The following is a 20,075-nucleotide window of genomic DNA, read 5'->3' as shown; positions in this document are numbered from 1 at the left end:
AGCACCACTGCACCACCACCACCGCCAGTCATGTGTGTTAATTTATGGCAAGTCGCCTCGGAGTTGTCAGAGTTACGATACTGCACTGCGAGAAATCGGATTCATTCAAAGTAAGGTTATCCTTTTCAGCGGAATTTACTTTGTGAGAGCTTTTCATCTATATATTGTATATAAAATCCAGAAAAGGTAAGTAATTGCAACGGTAATTATAAGTCCCTTGAAAATGTTTATTCTTAAAACCAAGTTGGGAATTTTAAGCAAACGAAAATGAAAAAAATTAATTCCTAAAAGCTTTAAATAAAAAATAAATAATATTGATATTTAGTATATTTTAGTTCAGGCTTCAAATCAAAATATAAATAGAATTTACTAAAAGTCAATCCGATAATATTGATATCTTTAGTATATTTTTTTAATCAGGACTGTTTAGTTTTTTTCTTTTTGAGTTATTTTGTTGAATTCGATTTGACTTCGAAACCCTTTTTATAAAACTTGGAAAAATTGTAATCAATATTTATATATCATCTGATCTGGCTTAGAAATAAGAAACATTTTTTAAAACCGACAATATATTAACAGATCGCCAAACGAATTGGAATGCAATTTTTGAAAATATCAACCGGAACAGGGCTAAATGTTTTAAATTGATTTAAATGTGAGTGGTATTTATTTTTAATGTTTTCTGGAAATTTTATGGCAGAATAGTTTTGGAAAGTATTGAGCTTTTTTTCTTTTTACCAAAAATTTTTGTTTCCTTGTTTTTTTGCTCAGTGCAGTTGACCAGAGTTGTGAAGTTGACACAGCAAACAAACGGCTCGCTAAGCTCGACTAAAAATGCTTAATGAGAGTGCGTAAGGGTGGCCCAACCGCCCTACCGCCCACCAATCCACCCGCTGGCCCCTGACCCCTTGCACTACCCCCTCCCCGCTCCATACCCCTTCATTCGCCCCTTTTTCAGGACCCTTTTTCGCCGCCCCTTGAGGCAAGTGTTGGCCGCAAGAAATTCTGCGGCTGTGGGCAACAAAGTCGCGCACGACGCCCATTAAACTAAATTAGTTGCCCTTTGTCACCGAACGACCCTCGCTGTCACACGTGGCTCGCTGGGGGCGGTGGTGGGGTAGTTTGGGTGGCCTGACGGCTTCAGGGGGTCGGTGGTTCGGTGGGGGGTCGAGGGTGGCTCGAACATACGTGCACTTAGCCAGAAGGAAGTTGCAATTGCGGTTGGCTGTGTTAATTAGCGTTTTTTTTTTCATTGGCAAAGCGAAGAGGAAACTCTCGAAAACTGAAACTAACGTGAGTCGGGAAATGTCAAGAGACTGGTGAAAGTAAACCCAGAGCAACTGACATTAGTTGCAATTCTTTAGTGGCCCTTTGTGGAGATCAACCCCCTGTTTTTTATTTTATTAAAAATCTTCCCTTTATTGTTCAAGTTAGGACTACACATACTTGCATTTTGAAACTAATAAAAATATGTTTATAAAACTTGTCTTGAACAAAACAAAGATTTTTAATATTCCTGAAGATTTTCCATTTTCTTTATATGCACTTGCAGAGGGTATACTGATTTCAGTTAGATGTTTGCAACGCAGTGACGGAGACGTTTCCGAACCCATAAAGTATAAATATTCTCAGCATTACTAGACGAGTCGATCTGGCCATGTCCGTCCGTCTGTCAGTTTCTACGCGAACTAGTCTCTCAGTTTTATATATTATTATATAGTGATGAAATTTTCCCAAAGGCTTTTTATATACCAGGTAGTAAATAAGTAGGAACGTGCCGAATCGGACAACGACAAATTGCGTAAACCACGTAATATTTAATCTTTCATAATAACTAAACGCCTAAAATTATTAAATTATTTATTATGATTCTAAAAAATACTTTCTGAGTTGACTCTAAAATAAATATTGCTCGCCAGTGGTACTAAACTAACACACAGTTACCATGGCTTTTTAAGGTTATAGAGTGACAACTCTGGTTTTCAGCAGATAGGTCTTGTCGAACGAAAATTGCTAACGAAGCAACCCGAGAGTTCCTGAAAAATATTACGTCTGACAATTTAGTTTCACATTTGATATTAACAAATCGGAGCTGCTGCTGACTTGTGATTTTTTCTAAACGAGCAATGGCGAGTCGGCCGGAAAAGGAATTCGAAGATTCTTCGGAAGAGGAAAAAAAGGCATTTTTGAAACTCTTGTTCAGCAAAATGATGAAGAGAATCACCGGGGCGGACTTGGAGGAGGATGCATCATCGTCGGAGGAAGCATCATTGGAGGAGGCATCATTGGAGGAGGCACCATTGGAGGAGGCACCATTGGAGGAGGCACTATTGGAGGAGGCACCATTGGAGGAGGCACCAATGGAGGAGGCACCATTGGAGGAGGCACCATTGGAGGAGGCACCATCCACAAGCCACAGGCGTAAGAAGAAGAAGCGCCTAAGGAAGTATTCTTCGGAGGACGCAGAAGAGGAGGAGGAAGGGTCCTCCACAAGCCGCAAGCGCAAGCGCAAGCGCAAGAAGAAGCGCCGCAAGAAGTCCAAGTCTTCTGACAGGTAGGACGGAACAGATATTTTCATTTTAGGCTGAGCAGCTAGAATGCTTTGTGTACTTATAACATGGGTTTTCTTCAATTTAGGGCCCGAATGCCCATAGAATATCCAGAAATAGATGAACCATTAGGAGCAGACACAACCTCTGAACTCCTTTCGCCCTGGTAAGCCATCTTAAGTTAATTTGGCAAATTATCCAAATTTCATTATTTAATTTCATAAAAACCATTTCAGTGCCCCGGTCTTAGAACCGTCGGCCGAAGAGTATAGTGTGGAAGATGTGGATTTGAATGGTGTGTTGGAGCCGTTGGAAGCGGAGGGTCCTGGGAGTTCTATGGCAAGTCAGGAGAAGTCAGAATCTCCACCCTCCGAAGCAATGGTATGCGTGATGTCCTAGGCATCTTCCTCGAAAGTAGGCGAAGCTCCTACCAACCTAAGCTCCTAAGCACTCAGAAACCGAAGAAAAGACGACCCGAATATACACAAGAAAATAACTGATGTTAACGCAGTTAAATAAATATCACGTGGTGTCGTTTTGGGACTCAGATATGTATAATTTTTGGGATAAAGTCGGTTTAGTGCTTGCATATCTCCATCTGCTTTGCTCCGTTTAGCTGAGTAAGGGGTATCTGATAGTCGACGCCCTCGACTATAGCGTTCTTCCTTTTTAAGTAATATTTTATACAAATCACCTCATCAGCCAGCTACGATTCCACATGAGTACGTAAATGTTCTTCAGTGCCCCGTCGGCCGAAAAGGATAAATTTGATTCGAATGGTGTGGTGGAGCCGTTGGAAGCGGAGTATCCTGGGAGCTCTGTGGCTAGTCAGGGGAAGTCAGAAACTCCAATGGAATGCGTGATGTCCTAGGCATCTTCCTCTAAAGTAGGCGAAGGTCCTACCAACTCAAGCCCCTAATCAATTACAAATCGAAGTAAAGAAGACCTAAAGACACACAAAAAAAACTGTTCGATGTCTACGCAGTAAAATAAAGAATTCATTTTCATATTTCTGAGTAGAGCCCTTGGTAATATGAAAATGTTAATGAACATGAATGTGTTTTGGAATTCCGATTTCAGTCAAAAGTTGTCCTTTACAATCGTCGCTTAGTCAAATTAGGGCGTACTTCAAAAAGACCGACTGTTTTGAGCAGCTTGCCTCAAATGCTAACAACCCTCATCATTTTTAGGAAAATTTATTTTTTGACCAATTTTTTCATTTTTTGCAGGGGTTGCATCACTTTTTTGCGAAAAATGGCAAAAAAAAAATACTTTTCAGGTTAGAATGTCAATAGATTGGAAATTAAGCAACGAGCTCAGCGAGGTATGACATTTCTCGTTCTGACTTATACTTTTGTTACAGCAGCCAAAAAACTGAACTTTTTTGGTGAAAAAAAGGGTTCACATTTTTGTCAAAAATACGAAGTTCAGATTTTTGTCAAAAATGCGAAATTTTTTTCGATTTTTCCATCGTAGCTCAGCCAAATCAAGGCGTACAGCTAAAAGACCGACTGTTTTGAGCAGCTTGCTTAAAATGCTAACGATCCTCATCATTTTTAGGAAAATTTATTTTTAGACCAATTTTTTCATTTTTTGCAGGGGTTGCATCACTTTTTTGCGAAAAATGGCTAAAAAGAAAAACTTTTCAGGTTAGAATGTCAATAGATTGGAAATTAAGCAACGAGCTCAGCGAGGTATGACGTTTCTCGTTCCGACTTATACTTTTGTTACAGCAGCCAAAAAACTGAACTTTTTTGGTGAAAAAAAGGGTTCAAATTGTTGTCAAAAATACGAAGTTCAGATTTTTGTCAAAAATGCGAAATTTTTTTCGATTTTTCCATCGTAGCTCAGCCAAATTAAGGCGTACAGCTAAAAGACTTACTGTTTTGAGCAGCTTGCTTAAAATGCAAACGATCCTCATCATTTTTAGGAAAATTTATTTTTTGACCAATTTTTTCATTTTTTGCAGGGGTTGCATCACTTTTTTGCGAAAAATGGCAAAAATTAAAAATTTTCAGGTTAAAATGTCAATAGATTGGAAATTAAGCAACGAGTTCAGCGAGGTATGACATTTCTCGTTCCGACTTATACTTTTGTTACAGCAGCCAAAAAACTGAACTTTTTTGGTGAAAAAAAGGGTTCAAATTGTTGTCAAAAATACGAAGTTCAGATTTTTGTCAAAAATGCGAAATTTTTTTCGATTTTTCCATCGTAGCTCAGCCAAATTAAGGCGTACAGCTAAAAGACCGACTGTTTTGAGCAGCTTGCTTAAAATGCTAACGACCCTCATCATTTTTAGGAAAATTTATTTTTTGACCAATTTTTTCATTTTTTGCAGGGGTTGCATCACTTTTTTTGCGAAAAATGGCAAAAATTAAAAATTTTCAGGTTAAAATGTCAATAGATTGGAAATTAAGCAACGAGTTCAGCGAGGTATGACATTTCTCGTTCCGACTTATACTTTTGTTACAGCAGCCAAAAAACTGAACTTTTTTGGTGAAAAAAAGGGTTCACATTTTTGTCAAAAATACAAAGTTCAGATATTTGTCAAAAATGCGAAATTTTTTTCGATTTTTCCATCGTAGCTCAGCCAAATTAAGGCGTACAGCTAAAAGACTTACTGTTTTGAGCAGCTTGCTTAAAATGCAAACGATCCTCATCATTTTTAGGAAAATTTATTTTTTGACCAATTTTTTCATTTTTTGCAGGGGTTGCATCACTTTTTTGCGAAAAATGGCAAAAATTAAAAATTTTCAGGTTAAAATGTCAATAGATTGGAAATTAAGCAACGAGTTCAGCGAGGTATGACATTTCTCTTTCCGACTTATACTTTTGTTACAGCAGCCAAAAAACTGAACTTTTTTGGTGAAAAAAAGGGTTCACATTTTTGTCAAAAAATCCAAAGTTCAGATTTTTGTCAAAAATGCGAAATTTATTTCGATTTTTCCATCGTAGCTCAGCCAAATTAAGGCGTACAGCTAAAAGACTTACTGTTTTGAGCAGCTTGCTTAAAATGCTAACGATCCTCATCATTTTTAGGAAAATTTATTTTTTGACCAATTTTTTCATTTTTTGCAGGGGTTGCATCACTTTTTTGCGAAAAATGGCAAAAATTAAAAATTTTCAGGTTAAAATGTCAATAGATTGGAAATTAAGCAACGAGTTCAGCGAGGTATGACATTTCTCGTTCCGACTTATACTTTTGTTACAGCAGCCAAAAAACTGAACTTTTTTGGTGAAAAAAAGGGTTCAAATTGTTGTCAAAAATACGAAGTTCAGATTTTTGTCAAAAATGCGGAATTTTTTTTCGATTTTTCCATCGTAGCTCAGCCAAATTAAGGCGTACAGCTAAAAGACCGACTGTTTTGAGCAGCTTGCTTAAAATGCTAACGGTCCTCATCATTTTTAGGAAAATTTATTTTTTGACCAATTTTTTCATTTTTTGCAGGGGTTGCATCACTTTTTTGCGAAAAATGGCAAAAATTAAAAATTTTCAGGTTAAAATGTCAATAGATTGGAAATTAAGCAACAAGTTCAGCGAGGTATGACATTTCTCGTTCCGACTGATACTTTTGTTACAGCAGCCAAAAAACTGAACTTTTTTTTTCCTTTTTAAGTAATATTTTATACAAATCACCTCATCAGCCAGCTACGATTCCACATGAGTACGTAAATGTTCTTCAGTGCCCCGTCGGCCGAAAAGGATAAATTTGATTCGAATGGTGTGGTGGAGCCGTTGGAAGCGGAGTATCCTGGGAGCTCTGTGGCTAGTCAGGGGAAGTCAGAAACTCCAATGGAATGCGTGATGTCCTAGGCATCTTCCTCTAAAGTAGGCGAAGGTCCTACCAACTCAAGCCCCTAATCAATTACAAATCGAAGTAAAGAAGACCTAAAGACACACAAAAAAAACTGTTCGATGTCTACGCAGTAAAATAAAGAATTCATTTTCATATTTCTGAGTAGAGCCCTTGGTAATATGAAAATGTTAATGAACATGAATGTGTTTTGGAATTCCGATTTCAGTCAAAAGTTGTCCTTTACAATCGTCGCTTAGTCAAATTAGGGCGTACTTCAAAAAGACCGACTGTTTTGAGCAGCTTGCCTCAAATGCTAACAACCCTCATCATTTTTAGGAAAATTTATTTTTTGACCAATTTTTTCATTTTTTGCAGGGGTTGCATCACTTTTTTGCGAAAAATGGCAAAAAAAAAAAACTTTTCAGGTTAGAATGTCAATAGATTGGAAATTAAGCAACGAGCTCAGCGAGGTATGACGTTTCTCGTTCCGACTTATACTTTTGTTACAGCAGCCAAAAAACTGAACTTTTTTGGTGAAAAAAAGGGTTCAAATTGTTGTCAAAAATACGAAGTTCAGATTTTTGTCAAAAATGCGACATTTTTTTTTCGATTTTCCATCGTATCTCAGCCAAATCAAGGCGTACAGCTAAAAGACCGACTGTTTTGAGCAGCTTGCTTAAAATGCTAACGATCCTCATCATTTTTAGGAAAATTTATTTTTTGACCAATTTTTTCATTTTTTGCAGGGGTTGCATCACTTTTTTGCGAAAAATGGCAAAAATTAAAAATTTTCAGGTTAAAATGTCAATAGATTGGAAATTAAGCAACAAGTTCAGCGAGGTATGACATTTCTCGTTCCGACTTATACTTTTGTTACAGCAGCCAAAAAACTGAACTTTTTTGGTGAAAAAAAATACGAAGTTCAGATTTTTGTCAAAAATGCGGAATTTTTTTTCGATTTTTCCATCGTAGCTCAGCCAAATTAAGGCGTACAGCTAAAAGACCGACTGTTTTGAGCAGCTTGCTTAAAATGCTAACGGTCCTCATCATTTTTAGGAAAATTTATTTTTTGACCCATTTTTTGCAGGGGTTGCATCACTTTTTTTGCGAAAAATGGCAAAAATTAAACATTTTCAGGTTAAAATGTCAATAGATTGGAAATTAAGCAACGAGTTCAGCGAGGTATGACATTTCTCGTTCCGACTTATACTTTTGTTACAGCAGCCAAAAAACTGAACTTTTTTGGTGAAAAAAAGGGTTCAAATTGTTGTCAAAAATACGAAGTTCAGATTTTTGTCAAAAATGCGGAATTTTTTTTCGATTTTTCCATCGTAGCTCAGCCAAATTAAGGCGTACAGCTAAAAGACCGACTGTTTTGAACAGCTTGCTTAAAATGCTAACGATCCTCATCATTTTTAGGAAAATTTATTTTTTGACCAATTTTTTCATTTTTTGCAGGGGTTGCATCACTTTTTTGCGAAAAATGGCAAAAATTAAAAATTTTCAGGTTAAAATGTCAATAGATTGGAAATTAAGCAACAAGTTCAGCGAGGTATGACATTTCTCGTTCCGACTTATACTTTTGTTACAGCCGCCAAAAAACTGAACTTTTTTGGTGAAAAAAAGGGGTTCACATTTTTGTCAAAAATACGAAGTTCAGATTTTTGTCAAAAATGCGAAATTTTTTTCGATTTTTCCATCGTAGCTCAGCCAAATTAAGGCGTACAGCTAAAAGACTTACTGTTTTGAGCAGCTTGCTTAAAATGCTAACAATCCTCATCATTTTTAGGAAAATTTATTTTTTGACCAATTTTTTCATTTTTTTCAGGGGCTGCATCACAAGGGTTCACATTTTTGTCAAAAATACAAATTCAGATTTTTGCCAAAAATGCGACATTTTTTTTCGGTTTTTTATCGTAGTTGAGCCAATTCAAGGCGTACAGCTAAAAGACCGACTGTTTTGAGCAGCTTGCTACCTATGCAAACGATCCCCATTCTTTATTTTTTTGCTCAATTTTCGCATTTTTTAAATCACGTTTTCTTTCAATTCCAACTCGGTGACAATTGGCCAAGGTCTGTAGTACCTCCTTTAGGAACTCCAATTTCCATTGTCCGTGAAGTCGTGCGGAGTTTTGCCGGCAACATCCAACATCCTTTCGGGCTTTTCGGTTCCCTCGGCTCCTTTTGGATGTCTTTTTTTGTTGACGGGGAGCGGAGGACAAAAAACGGACACGAGGCGCCCGAAGAGTTACGATTTCATTAACATGAGATATGGCAAGTGCCAAAGCGCTGGTCGCTCCGAAGTCGAGGGTCTTTTTTGGGCGGGGGTTTTGGAATGTGGGCTGTGGGCTATGGGATATGGGTTATGGGTTATGGTGACTCGGGGCTTTGGGGTTCGGGTTTTTTGGGGTCGTTCCGGGGGTCGTGTTGGGCTGGTTTATGGCTCAAGTGTTGGCTTGTCGTCGCCGCTTGTGTCGCACTGCGTTGTTAATTGCTACAAAGAGAGTGGTCGAAGGAGCGACAGGGACAGGTGGTTGAATGCACTCGGAAAAATCATTGACCCACTTTGAAGAAACGTTTTGAGTAGTGGAAATAACAGATCAAAAACACTGGGTTGTGATTAGGTTTCCAAATAACTTAAGCTATATCCCATTTGTTTTATTATATTTATTATAGTTTTATTAATTAATGTTTTTGTGTTACAAGATGGTTTAATTAGTTCACTATTTTATCGATAGAGTCGTTCTTCGCAAGTCTTTTCTATCGTCCTCGCGAATTCTTTATGTTTCTCCGCCTTTTAAATTGCCAGACCTGCCACGTCGTCATTTTTTCGATTATCTTTTGTGAACCAGCTATTCTGCGTTGCTAGACCATTCCCACAGAAGCAATAAAAAGAATTATCTTATAGTCCAATTCGACACTTCTTCAAGTATTTTTATGGACTTATATATTTATATCAATATATTTTTAGTAACTACAAGATTTACTCTAAAGTTGAAGCAATGGAACCGGAATTAGATATTTTAAAAAGAATAAATGGTGGGGGTAAAGAAAAATTAGAACAAATTTTGAGTTCCATATAATTTTGGTTTTCATAGGCTTATTATTAAAAATTTGAGAAAATGCACTAAGAAATGTAATCATTTTCTCTGCGAAAAATATAAAGAAAATAGTTTTTCTAGAGGGAGTGTTTCTTCTTGTACTTTTCTTAGCAAAATAAATGAATTCTATTAGTCCTGAAATTTTTTTGAGTGCATAAAAAGAGCTTCAGCTCAGGGTCGCTTCATATGATTAGCAAATGTTTTGTTTTTCACTATGCACTAAAAACCAAAGGAAATGGGAAACGCACCAGCTAGCAGCTGGTGGTTGGGTGGTTCGGAGGGCGGTGGGTGGTGGGTTGCTTTTCCGCCCATCGACCCTAACCCCAAAATGGCTGGCAAGTTTTGTGTGCCCCTTTGTGCGGTGGTGTCGGTGGTTGGAGGTTGCTTAATGTCGGGTGGCCACTGTAATTGCTGCTCTATGTGGGTGTGTGTGTGTGGGTGCCTTTGTGTCTCTGTGTGCGTGGGCAGTATGGGAGAGTTGAATTTCTTGAATTAATAAAATGTCTTCATTATTTAAATTGCACGCACGACCACAGAGGCGGAAAACTCACCCTTTGCACCACCCAGCCACCCAGCCACCCAACCACCCAACCACTCAGCCATATGTGAGTGTGTGTGTGTCGCTTGACATGCATATATCTCCCCAGTGTGACTGTGTGTGTGAGTGTGTGAGCGACGTAGTTAATTAGCAGCTGGGGAATTGTGAAATATATTAATATTGTACATTTCGGTGGGTCCAAATACCAAATACCCACCCAAAGGCCCCGCCGATAAACCACAACAAGCCGTGTCGCACATTCCATTTCCCACTTCGATGGTCCTTTTGTGGTCAATCGAAATGGGAATGGGATATCGCGGTGGTTTCGCCAAGTGGAGCATAGATTTCTGGCGCTGAACTGCTGATCGAAACTGTATACACATGGAGATAGGGATAATCAATCAAATAAATGGCTACCACAAGAATATTTCATTAAATTGGCTTTGGGAATTTTTTCTGGCATACTTTTAGGCATTGTCATAAAAGTTAGGTTCTGATGATACTGTTTAAAATATAGGAACATTTTTGAAAATAAACTTAAATAATTCATTTTAATAGTCTACCTTACGTACATATATATTTTTATACCAAATAACCTTTTTAGCTTTACTAAATGTATTTCTTTTTAAATTACACAGAACCAATATTTGAAGCGATAGTATCGTTAGACTAAAAAGCTCCGCTTTACAATACAAAGATCACCCATAGATGGCGTAGTTATATTTCGGAGACAACAGATACAGGTATAGGGTCAAAGTTCTGATTTGCAAACATGTTTATAGATTTTATTTTACAATTCAATTTAAGTTTATGGCATTCAGAAACTGGATAGTGTGTAATTTGGAATTTTTGTTAGCAAATAGATGGAAAAATAAGAACCACCTGTTAAAATTGCTTTATATATTAAGGAACAAAAAAAATTACCGGATGGCTGGACAAGTAAATGCAATGTTCTGGGCCCCGCCCCTATAATATATACAATCCATCTTTCATAACTCGGAACTCCAGCTGAATTTTGAATTGATTTTACCTGTGTTTATATAGGTAAAGTTTCAGGGAACTTTGAGCTATTAAAGTGGGATTGTATGTATTGTTTTCCTTTTTCCCCCATCACTTGAGACCCCCGGTGACCTCGATGGCGGCCCCATTGACGTAGGACGACTGGGGGGATGCCAGAAAGGCGATGACCTCAGCGATCTCCTCGGGCTGGCCCAATCTACCCAGTGGACAGCGCTTAACCACCTCCTGTTTCACGGAATCCGGAACCACCGCCACCATGGGCGTGTCTATGTAGCCCGGCAGGATGCAGTTCACCCGGATGCCGAATTTCCCGAACTCCTTGGAGGCCACCTCTGTGAAGGAGATCACGCCTGCCTTGGTGGCCGCATAATTGGCCTGGCCCACGTTGTTCATCTTGGCCACGATGCTCGAGAGGTTCACAATGCTGCCGTTCTGCAGTTTTTGCTCGATCATGGCCTTGGCGAAGGCCTGGGTAACCAGGAAGGTGCCCTTCAGATTGACCCCGTACACATCATCGTAGTCCTTCTCGGGCATCTTCAGGAGGTAGCCATCGCGGGTGATCCCGGCGGAGTTGACCACAATGGTGGGGGCCTGCTGGAATTTCTTGAGGGCCTCGGCCACCGAGGATTGGACACTCTGGGCGGAGGAGACATCCACCTCTAGGGCGACGGAACGATCCGAACCCAATTCCTGGACGGTTTCCTGGGCCGCCTTGAGATTGCGATCCGCGGCGATCACTTTGGCTCCATCTCTGGCCAAAATGCGGCAGGTGGCTCGTCCGATTCCCGAACCGGCACCTCAAATGTAAACATGGATTCGAGTTACAATTATTAGAGTTTCCCTGGAAAGGGGACCACACCCACCTGTTACCAAGGCCACTTTTCCAGCTAGTACTCCTGCCGACATTCTGCCTCCAATTCTGATCCACAAATAACTCGGTAAACAGAAGTCTTCACTTGTTTTCCCTCTGATCGTCGTGTGACAACTATATAATCAGAATTATTGCCGGTAAACAGCTGTTCAGAAGCTGATAGGCAACAAATTAAACATCAGTGGTGAAAAGCTTTACCTAATGATCGTTGGCCGAGCTTTTCGATGGAACCAAAACAAGATCTTTGATAAAAAAAACTTTCGACAAGTCCAAAGATCATATAAAGCTATACAAAAGATTCAGCTTATTCTTACTTTTCTAAAACATAGTTTTAGGCTTGCACATCTCTCAAAAGAAGCCACATTTGACAAAAAAAAGAAAAAAATAAAAAGAAAACTTAAATATCATACTTTACAGAATATTTGCATAAAAAAATATTCTATATACAAAACATTAGGCCATATTTTACTGTATAGCTTTAATCTTTAAGAAAGGCAGCGTCGGCAGTGGAATTCTGAAGACTCGCTAGTCTACTGATCTAAAATAATGCCCAAAAGAGTGCTACGAAAATAACTTTATACTCAAGATGCGTATATTTTCCCACATTTATTTCATTCCAATGGTATTAGGTAGTACTCCTCCAGCTGTGGCATTATATTGGTACTCCTGAGATCGCTATAACCGATACTCCTGGCCAATCCAAACTGCCTGAGGAACTTCTTCAGATATCTCTTGGGTATCTTCACCAGTTGTCGTCGGATGATGCGCTGCACTCGGTTCCAGGGACGACTTCCTCCACGGTGATCGTTCTCGGGATCCTCCAGATCCTGATTCTTATCCAGGTCCTCCTCATCCTCCTCCAGAGCCCCGTCATCCCCATCCTCCTTCGATGTCTGCAATTTGGCCAACTGCTGGAGGAGTTCTTGCAGCTGCTTTTCGCTCAGCCTACTGAGATCGATGGGATCATTTTGGGATCGCAATTGGAGCCTCGATCCACAGCTCTTGGCCGAGATTCCCGGAATCGAAGAGGCCCAGCAGATCGAAGCTGCGATCAGTACGATCAGAAATCGTTGTCCAGCCATGTTTGACCATTGCCCCGGGCAACTGCCGCTTAAATACCCAAAAATGTGCCCCATCATTCGTCACGATCTGATCTCTTTGGTGATCTCTGCCCAGAAATGTGGGTCAAGTACGCACTTTTCACTACATTTTTTCACTGATTCTATGCCCATAAAGGAGATTGGCCACAGAATAAGAAGAAACAATTATTTTTGCCTTCTTTTTTGCTTCTGGAGATCAACGATCGCTGATCTTTGGCTGGGTACTTGATCGCTGTAACCCCAGATCTTATAGATGATGTGCGCTAATGTGGGTTAAATTGTGAGTGAACATACATTACTTTTTATGTAAACGGCCCAAAATAATGTTTTGTATATATATTCTAGAATTTTGGTTTTTAAGTAACAACATAATGTTTTCCTTAAAAAAAGTAGTTCATTCCTAATGGTGTATTAAAGTCACATAATATTCCATTTACAAAATGTAGTTCCTTTTTCCTAACATTTTATAAGGGCATTTCTTTTATATTCTAAATATTTTTTAAAGCCATGATGTTTTTTAAAATTTTGCTTGCATTATTATTAAAGTTTCCTTGAATTTCCTGATTACCTGTATACTTTAAAATAGGTAAAAGTGCATTTGCTTTCTAAACTCAAGGTTTTCTAATTAATTTTTTATTTTCTAAGCTTATTTCAATTTTTTAAAATTGAAAATAGCAGAAGGTTGTCTTGTATATATCTGAACTTATGTTCCAAACTTAAATCCTTCTTTCACTACTTTAAATTTATAAAAGTGTTGTAAAGGACCTTAGAAGAGATTTACTTGTTGATTTTATTAATTCTTTATTAAATGATATCTAGGTTTTTTATTTTTTATCCCATTTTTAAGATGAGGTCAAGAAACAGCTCGCTTACGTTTGAAAAGGTCTTTATTAATGGTATATACTGCCGCAGGAAGTGTGGCAGTCGCAAGTTAGACTACAATAAATTAGAAAAAAAAAATGCTATTGCGGGGAGGGCCGGATGGTGGGATCAAGATCTATATCTAGATCCCGATCCCTGATCCCCCTCTTCGAGTCCTGAAATCCAGATCCTTAGACGCCGGTGAGGCGGGTGCGACGGTTCTTGTTGCGATTGCGACGGTTCTTCTTGTTGCCGTTGCGCCTCCGGTTGTTCTTGCGGTTGACCTTCTTGGCCGGCACACGCTTGCGGACCACGCGGCGCTTGCCACCGGGACGACGGCCGGTGTTGAGCATCACCTTCTGGCCGTTCTTGAAGTAGCGGCGGTACCTGGGCGGGATGCGGACGCTGATCACCTGGCCGCGGCGGGCGCCCTTGCGCCTCAGGCTGATGGTGTTGCTGCCCTGGGTGGCCTTGGCCCCCTCGCCGGATGATCCGCCGGTGCCCTGCAGCTCGTGATCGGTGACCACCTCGTACTCCTGGGCGCCGGCAGCCAAGGCGGCCTGCAGTGCCTGTTCGTCCATCAGGTCGGCGGGATACGCCTGGGCGGGCATCTGGGCCGCCTGCTCCAGCTCCTGCTCCTGCTCCTGTTCCTGCTCCAGCTCCAGCTCCTGGTCCTTCTCCGGCTCCTGCTCCTGGTCGTCGTCATCCTGGCTGCCGTAGCGGGCTCCCTTGATCACCGTTCGGCGAGCCGTCGTCGTCGGCGATGTCGTGGGTGTGGTGGGTGAGGTGGTGATGGTGCCCGTGGCCGAGGGAATGGTGCCCGTCGAGGTCACCGTCACCGTGGGCGAGGCTGTAGGGCTCGTGGTCGTGCCCGTACCCGTTCCGGCGCCCGTGATGATGATGGGGATCACCGGCTGGTTGTTGCTGCTGAAGAGGTTCTTGAAGGTGAGGAACTTCTTCAGGAACAGACGTCCGCTGGAGGGATCCTTGGCGCCGGTGGCGGAGGATCCTGCACTGGATCCGGCCACACCGGGCACACTGGCCACACCAGCCACTCCTGCCACTCCTCCGACCTTGGCATCCTGCTCCACCTGGCGCGACTTCTGCGACATGTTCTTCTTCTCGGGTGCCGCCTGTGCGAACAGCAGGCAGCAGGCCAATAGGATCACAATGGCGTTCAACTTCATCTTGGTTCTGCTAGGGTGCTTCTTGCGATCTGGCTTCCTTGGAAACTACTCTGGCTGGGGAGAGAACTTTTCGGGGTGGACCAAAATCACTTGGATTGTTGCGTTGCTCGCCGATGGCTGGACAATCAGGCTCTGATACTCTATCGGCCGGCAATGAGGGTTTTTATAGTCCCAGCATAATCCAATGGTCGCTGTGGAATGCAAATGACCGTAAGTGCCAAACGGTAAAACTGTGTACACAATTGAAATTCAATTGATCTGTGCTGTGGTGGCTCAAATCGGCAAATCGCTGCCAGCTATATTGTATATTCTCCAAATTCACCGCCGTCATCATTCTGTCGGTCATCCCATGGGCTTTTTGGTCAAGCGGAACGCTTGGGTTTTGGTCTTCTGGTTTTCGGTTTAGGGTTTTGGGTTTTGGGTTTCTGATTTTCGGATTCTCTGGTTTCTGCAGCGCCTTGGGCCTTCGCTGAAGTGGGCTGAAAAAAAGTGAAAATCCATTGAAATTGATTTCTAATTGAAGCTGCCGGGTCGAAGGTGGCCAACAGCCTGCGAAAGTGACCCACAAAGTGCCAAAACTTGTGCCTCGCGGTTTTGAATATTTTTTTAAAAAGTACCTGTATATTGACAGCAAAAAGATTAATTATTAACAAATGTATAAATATGAAAGTTATTCTAGGTTGGAAGTTTGGAATATGGTAAGGTAGGTCAAAGTCAGTTAATTTCTTTCGTCAAATTCTCGAGAAGACGAATGTTAATTGTAAGTTTAATTTAAATAGTATTTCTAATGTTTATATGTACTTCTATTAATAAATACATTTTCTTTGTCGTCAGCAAAAAACCAAAATACATTAAATTCTAGCAATAACAAAACATAAGGTGGGAAACTAAATAAATCTCTACAGGGCGTCCAGACAGTCTATCATGTACACGAACCTCGTTTTTTTTTAGATTTGTATGTTCTCAAGTTAAGCCCGAAATGTTCTTAAACTGACACCATTCGTTCGGAACCCAACGCTAAAGTTTCGGTCAAATTTTATGAACGACCGTTCATGAATTTAAGGGCTTACGCACTTTTTGACCCCTTTTGGGCGTGGAGCCAAACGACTCCTTGCTAAATGTAGTGATTTATATGACTCCGAGTCGTTGAAGGTGTTGAAAAGAACGTTTGTGCTTGCGCCCTTGTCAGTTCGTCAGGAGCAGAGCCTCCAGAAGCCAGGGATCCTAGGACGTCCCACTGAACGCCCAAGCGAGCCCTTGCGCGTGCGCATGGAAATGAAGGTCTGCAGAGTGTTTTGTACCCTGCAGATGCATAGTCATGTGGATCTTGAAATCGCTGTAAGGAGCCTCGACAACGCCGTCTACAGAAGCGACGTAGGAGTAATAGAAGTTCGATTTGGGCCGATGGCACAGTCATGATTGTCAATCGACGAAGTAGCCGAAGCCCTACAGGATATAGTGGCCAAAACCATGGGCAAGGAGAATTTTAATCTCGATCCCTGCCACAAGTTGCTACACTTGAGTCTCTACTTGCAGGAGTTCAGTAAGGCCCACTCTCTTTCTTCGGAACTATGCCTTCATGAGACGAACTTTGCCCACTATGTAAACAAGAATATGCCCGGAGTTTCAGCTTTATGAGACAAGATTGGTAACCATGTATGCCATGACCAAGGTTGAGGGTGATGAAATGCTGAACCAGGTATCGAAAGGCCGAAATCGAAAATAAATAATGAATTCATTTTCATAATTCTGAGTGGAAACAAATTCTAGCTTCGTTGTTTTTGATCAATTTCTTTTATACTCTGGGGTACAGCCCTTCTAGTAAAGGCTGCGTATATAGTGGATGTAAAGGATTAAATAAATATCATGGATATAATAAATATAACAGAAATATAATGGATATAATGGATAATAGATGTGCTGGATATAACGGATATAATGGATATAATGGATATGATGGATAAAGTGGATATAATGGATATATGGATATTATGGTTATAATGGATATAATGGATATAATGGATTTAATGGATATGATGGATATAATGGATAAAGTTGATATAATGGCTATAGTGGATATAATGGATGTTATGGAAATATTTATTATTAAAATGGAGATAATGGATGTAATGAATACGATGAATATAATGGATATTATGGAAATAGTGGATGTAATAGATGTATATTATTGGACATATTATGAGAGGTGCTTGATTGGGGATTCTGTTCTGTCAAGGACTTCTTGGCGAGCCCTCGGGAAGTGATAAAGGAGTGTTCTTTTTTTTATATATTAGCTTTATTGAAACCGATTGTAATGGTGGTCATTCGGGTCGTGGGTCAGGGGTCTTCGCTTAGTTGCGGCGACGGTTGTTGCGGCGGCGCTGGCGCAGGCGGTTGAGGCGGTTGTTGCGGCGCTGGCGGCGCTGGGCGTTGCGGTGGCGACGGTTCTGGGCCTGGATCTGCCTCTGGCTGTTGAGGGACTGTTGGCGGCGCTTCTGCTGCTGGCGACGCATCAGCCGGCGGCGGTTGTTCTGGGCACGGCGGCGGTTCTGGGCGGACCGGCGGCGGGCGGCGCTCAGCTGCTTGCGCAGCTGCTCGTTCAGTTCCTTCTGCCGGCGCAACTCGATTTCGCGCATCAGCTCGCTGGTGGACAGGTCGCCCTTGGAGGAGCCCGAGGTGGAGCTACCACGACGGCGCACCGATGTGGATGAGGATGAGGTGGCCTTGGGCGCCGCCAGCTGGAAGCTCTCGTCCTCGCTCTCGTCATCCTCGTGCTCGTCCTCCATCTCGTCATCGTGATCCTTGAGGTACTTCTCCTCCTCCTCCTCATCGAACTCCTCGTCATCGTCCTCGTTCACCTGGTTGTGGTGGTTCGCCTTACGAGCGCTCTCGTCCCAGGAACCGCTATCGGTCTCGGTATCGATGGGTGTGGTGTATGTGGAAGTGGTGCCGTGCACTAAGGTGGGTCCTGTGGGCTTGGTCGTTATAGTGATGGTGCTGGGCTCGGTTGAGGTGCTCGTGGATCCTGTTGCCGGTGGGCAGGCGGGCTGCTTCAGGGCCATCAGCTGCTGCAAGCTGCGGGCCTCGATCTGCACGGGCTGTTTGAACAGGCGGTACTTGGTCTGCTGGGCGGACTCCTTGTCGGTCTCATCGTTGGATCGGGCTACGACTAAAGAAGATTTTTTTTAAGAATAATCCATGATATTTTGAATTGTTTTAAATTTTTTCATAGGTCTTTTCGAAAGATCTACCATTTTTAGAGAGCCCTTTAATGGAAGTCTTGACTCACCAGCCGCCTGGGCAATAATGGCTGTGCCCAGCACCAGCAGAGCTCCGTAGAAGAACTTCATCTTGGGGATTTCCTGAGTATTTTCTGAGACTTTTCTGGGACGAACTGGACTAGGTCTTAAGACTCGATTGGATTGGATGGGACTGTGCCTGAGGGATGGTCACCGGTGGACTGTGATATTGCCAGCGGCCAGCCGGGGTTATATACCCAACGCTCCAGTTACCGATCTAACAACAACAACCCACCCAAGATTTGGCGACCATAATTCTCATTATCATTTCTTTTTTCGCAAATTTGCACATTCGCAAAAGTTTTTGCATAAATTTAGTTGACCGCTCGGCGATCGTTGAACTAGTTTGACCCGTGCGACATTTTTTAGCCAGAGTTCGCTGTAGTATTTCGCATCAATTGGCTGGTGATTGATAAAAACCGATTCAGAATAGAACAACATAGCTATCAACAAAATGTATTTCAGTGACACATTTTACGGAACATCAATAATGAATCAAAAAGTTAAAAGCATTCTTATTATCCTTTTTTTGGGTTTCAATATTTTGCTTTTCACTTCTTGCATTGCCTTTAAGCAACTAAAAGCTCTGGGATATAAAAACTGAAGTTATATTAATTTTTGTAAAGTTCTTTCTATTTAGAATTGTATCCTTTATTGTCTTAGGTAATGACAAATTTAAATGGTTGAAATATCATTTTATGAAAGGTCGGTTAAATAAATAACAACCATCTCTTTACAAAAAAAGAAAAAATTCAAATGTATACAAAAGAAAACCTGTAAAAACTTAACAAAAAAAATGTCATTACCGGGATGCCGCAGAAATCGCAGAGCGTTCAGCTTAAGTTTCTTATGTGCATCATATACACACATTTTTCACGACTTGGCGCAAAAGTGATTTCTGTGGCACCCTTGTATATAAATTATTATTTCGGTATAAATTTGGAAAAGAAATTTTAGCTTTTCACTTTAAGAATAGCAGTTTATGAGCCTTATAGAGCTGTCCTTCGTATTAATTATTATAATTTACAACTAGGCTGATTAGTTTTTTCAAAAAAGTAAATATTTGGTTGTCTATAGCTGCAATATACATATCCTTTTCCCAGTCCACTTACTAAAATGGCATACATATTGTAAATCGTATTGTATTCATTGTCTCGATCACAGGAGTGGCTGTGTGATCGTTTTAAATATTTATCTTGAAAGTTCTTGACTGTTGATCTGTGAAACAGGCAAAGATGCATGCACATTTTTTGGATTGCTGAGCACAGAACCAATGGTAATTCCCTTATCAAATGCATTTCGAGGTTTTATTCTTTAGCCTTTCTTAGCTGCAAATAATAACTTGGATGGCGGAGGTGCTATGACTGAACTCTGGGATCTCGTAACCCGGCAGATTTGTATAGAATCATCAAGCTTCCACAAAAGTAACGTTTACCAAAACTTATAATACAATAAGAACGATGCAAGCAGTTAGTCATCGCTTCAAGCTCTTGGAGAAAAGGTCTATGCTTAGCACCGGAAATAACGTCAATTCTTATAGATTTTCATATAGCTTCCGAGTCGGTAAACCCTTCCAAGAACTCAACTTTCACGATTGTACATATTTTAGATGAGTGGTAGCTTTGGCCTACATAAGAATATATCAATAAGACTACGTTGGGAAAATTTGAATTTGATACTTTTTAAATGGAATTTAATATTATGAATGTTGAGCCAATATAAGATATGATCGAGATGCCTAATAATTCACCT

General features: G+C 40.9%; 5 protein-coding genes across 5 annotated transcripts; 1 reads left to right on the top strand and 4 right to left on the bottom strand.

The window, feature by feature from the left end:
- Positions 1-2,010: 2,010 nt before the first annotated feature.
- LOC139353444 (fibrous sheath CABYR-binding protein-like) lies at positions 2,011-3,090 on the top strand. Its single transcript, XM_070997656.1, has 3 exons — positions 2,011-2,554; positions 2,638-2,715; positions 2,786-3,090. The coding sequence occupies exons 1-3, from the start codon at positions 2,127-2,129 to the stop codon at positions 2,946-2,948; spliced, it is 669 nt and encodes a 222-aa protein (XP_070853757.1). The 5' UTR covers positions 2,011-2,126; the 3' UTR covers positions 2,949-3,090.
- A 7,780-nt stretch (positions 3,091-10,870) lies between these two features.
- LOC108018968 ((3R)-3-hydroxyacyl-CoA dehydrogenase) lies at positions 10,871-12,026 on the bottom strand. Its single transcript, XM_017086570.4, has 2 exons — positions 11,869-12,026; positions 10,871-11,802 (listed from the first exon to the last, which is right to left on the bottom strand). Exons 1-2 carry the CDS (start codon positions 11,909-11,911, stop codon positions 11,096-11,098), a joined length of 750 nt encoding a protein of 249 aa, XP_016942059.3. The 5' UTR covers positions 11,912-12,026; the 3' UTR covers positions 10,871-11,095.
- Positions 12,027-12,457: 431 nt separating this feature from the next.
- On the bottom strand, positions 12,458-12,958 carry LOC108018882 (uncharacterized). The gene has a single exon (XM_017086471.3). It carries the CDS (start codon positions 12,956-12,958, stop codon positions 12,488-12,490), a length of 471 nt encoding a protein of 156 aa, XP_016941960.3. The 3' UTR covers positions 12,458-12,487.
- An 893-nt stretch (positions 12,959-13,851) lies between these two features.
- LOC108018881 (PH domain-containing protein DDB_G0287875) lies at positions 13,852-15,149 on the bottom strand. Its single transcript, XM_070997853.1, has one exon. The coding sequence runs from the start codon at positions 15,022-15,024 to the stop codon at positions 14,029-14,031; it is 996 nt and encodes a 331-aa protein (XP_070853954.1). The 5' UTR covers positions 15,025-15,149; the 3' UTR covers positions 13,852-14,028.
- Positions 15,150-17,322: 2,173 nt separating this feature from the next.
- LOC108018880 (putative uncharacterized protein DDB_G0274435) lies at positions 17,323-18,480 on the bottom strand. Its single transcript, XM_017086469.4, has 2 exons — positions 18,314-18,480; positions 17,323-18,193 (listed from the first exon to the last, which is right to left on the bottom strand). The coding sequence occupies exons 1-2, from the start codon at positions 18,372-18,374 to the stop codon at positions 17,376-17,378; spliced, it is 879 nt and encodes a 292-aa protein (XP_016941958.2). The 5' UTR covers positions 18,375-18,480; the 3' UTR covers positions 17,323-17,375.
- Positions 18,481-20,075: the final 1,595 nt, after the last annotated feature.

This window comes from Drosophila suzukii, chromosome X, assembly GCF_043229965.1.
Source record: "Drosophila suzukii chromosome X, CBGP_Dsuzu_IsoJpt1.0, whole genome shotgun sequence".
Classification (NCBI taxonomy): Eukaryota; Metazoa; Arthropoda; class Insecta; order Diptera; family Drosophilidae; genus Drosophila; species Drosophila suzukii.
Note: the sequence above shows the minus strand (reverse complement) of the source record. Positions and strands in the feature narration are given on the sequence as shown.

What these genes read in the sequence shown, in the direction of transcription:
- LOC139353444 (XM_070997656.1), top strand. Translation starts at nt 2,127, where the DNA reads ATGGCGAGTCGGCCGGAAAAGGAATTCGAAGATTCTTCGGAAGAGGAA. An exon ending in AAGTCCAAGTCTTCTGACAG is followed by an intron (nt 2,555 to 2,637) that starts GTAGGACGGAAC and finishes TCTTCAATTTAG; the next exon opens with GGCCCGAATGCCCATAGAAT. An exon ending in TCTGAACTCCTTTCGCCCTG is followed by an intron (nt 2,716 to 2,785) that starts GTAAGCCATCTT and finishes AAACCATTTCAG; the next exon opens with TGCCCCGGTCTTAGAACCGT.
- LOC108018968 (XM_017086570.4), bottom strand. Translation starts at nt 11,911, where the DNA reads ATGTCGGCAGGAGTACTAGCTGGAAAAGTGGCCTTGGTAACAG. An exon ending in AAAAGTGGCCTTGGTAACAG is followed by an intron (nt 11,803 to 11,868) that starts GTGGGTGTGGTC and finishes TTTACATTTGAG; the next exon opens with GTGCCGGTTCGGGAATCGGA.
- LOC108018882 (XM_017086471.3), bottom strand. Translation starts at nt 12,958, where the DNA reads ATGGCTGGACAACGATTTCTGATCGTACTGATCGCAGCTTCGATCTGC.
- LOC108018881 (XM_070997853.1), bottom strand. Translation starts at nt 15,024, where the DNA reads ATGAAGTTGAACGCCATTGTGATCCTATTGGCCTGCTGCCTGCTGTTC.
- LOC108018880 (XM_017086469.4), bottom strand. Translation starts at nt 18,374, where the DNA reads ATGAAGTTCTTCTACGGAGCTCTGCTGGTGCTGGGCACAGCCATTATT. An exon ending in CATTATTGCCCAGGCGGCTG is followed by an intron (nt 18,194 to 18,313) that starts GTGAGTCAAGAC and finishes AATCTTCTTTAG; the next exon opens with TCGTAGCCCGATCCAACGAT.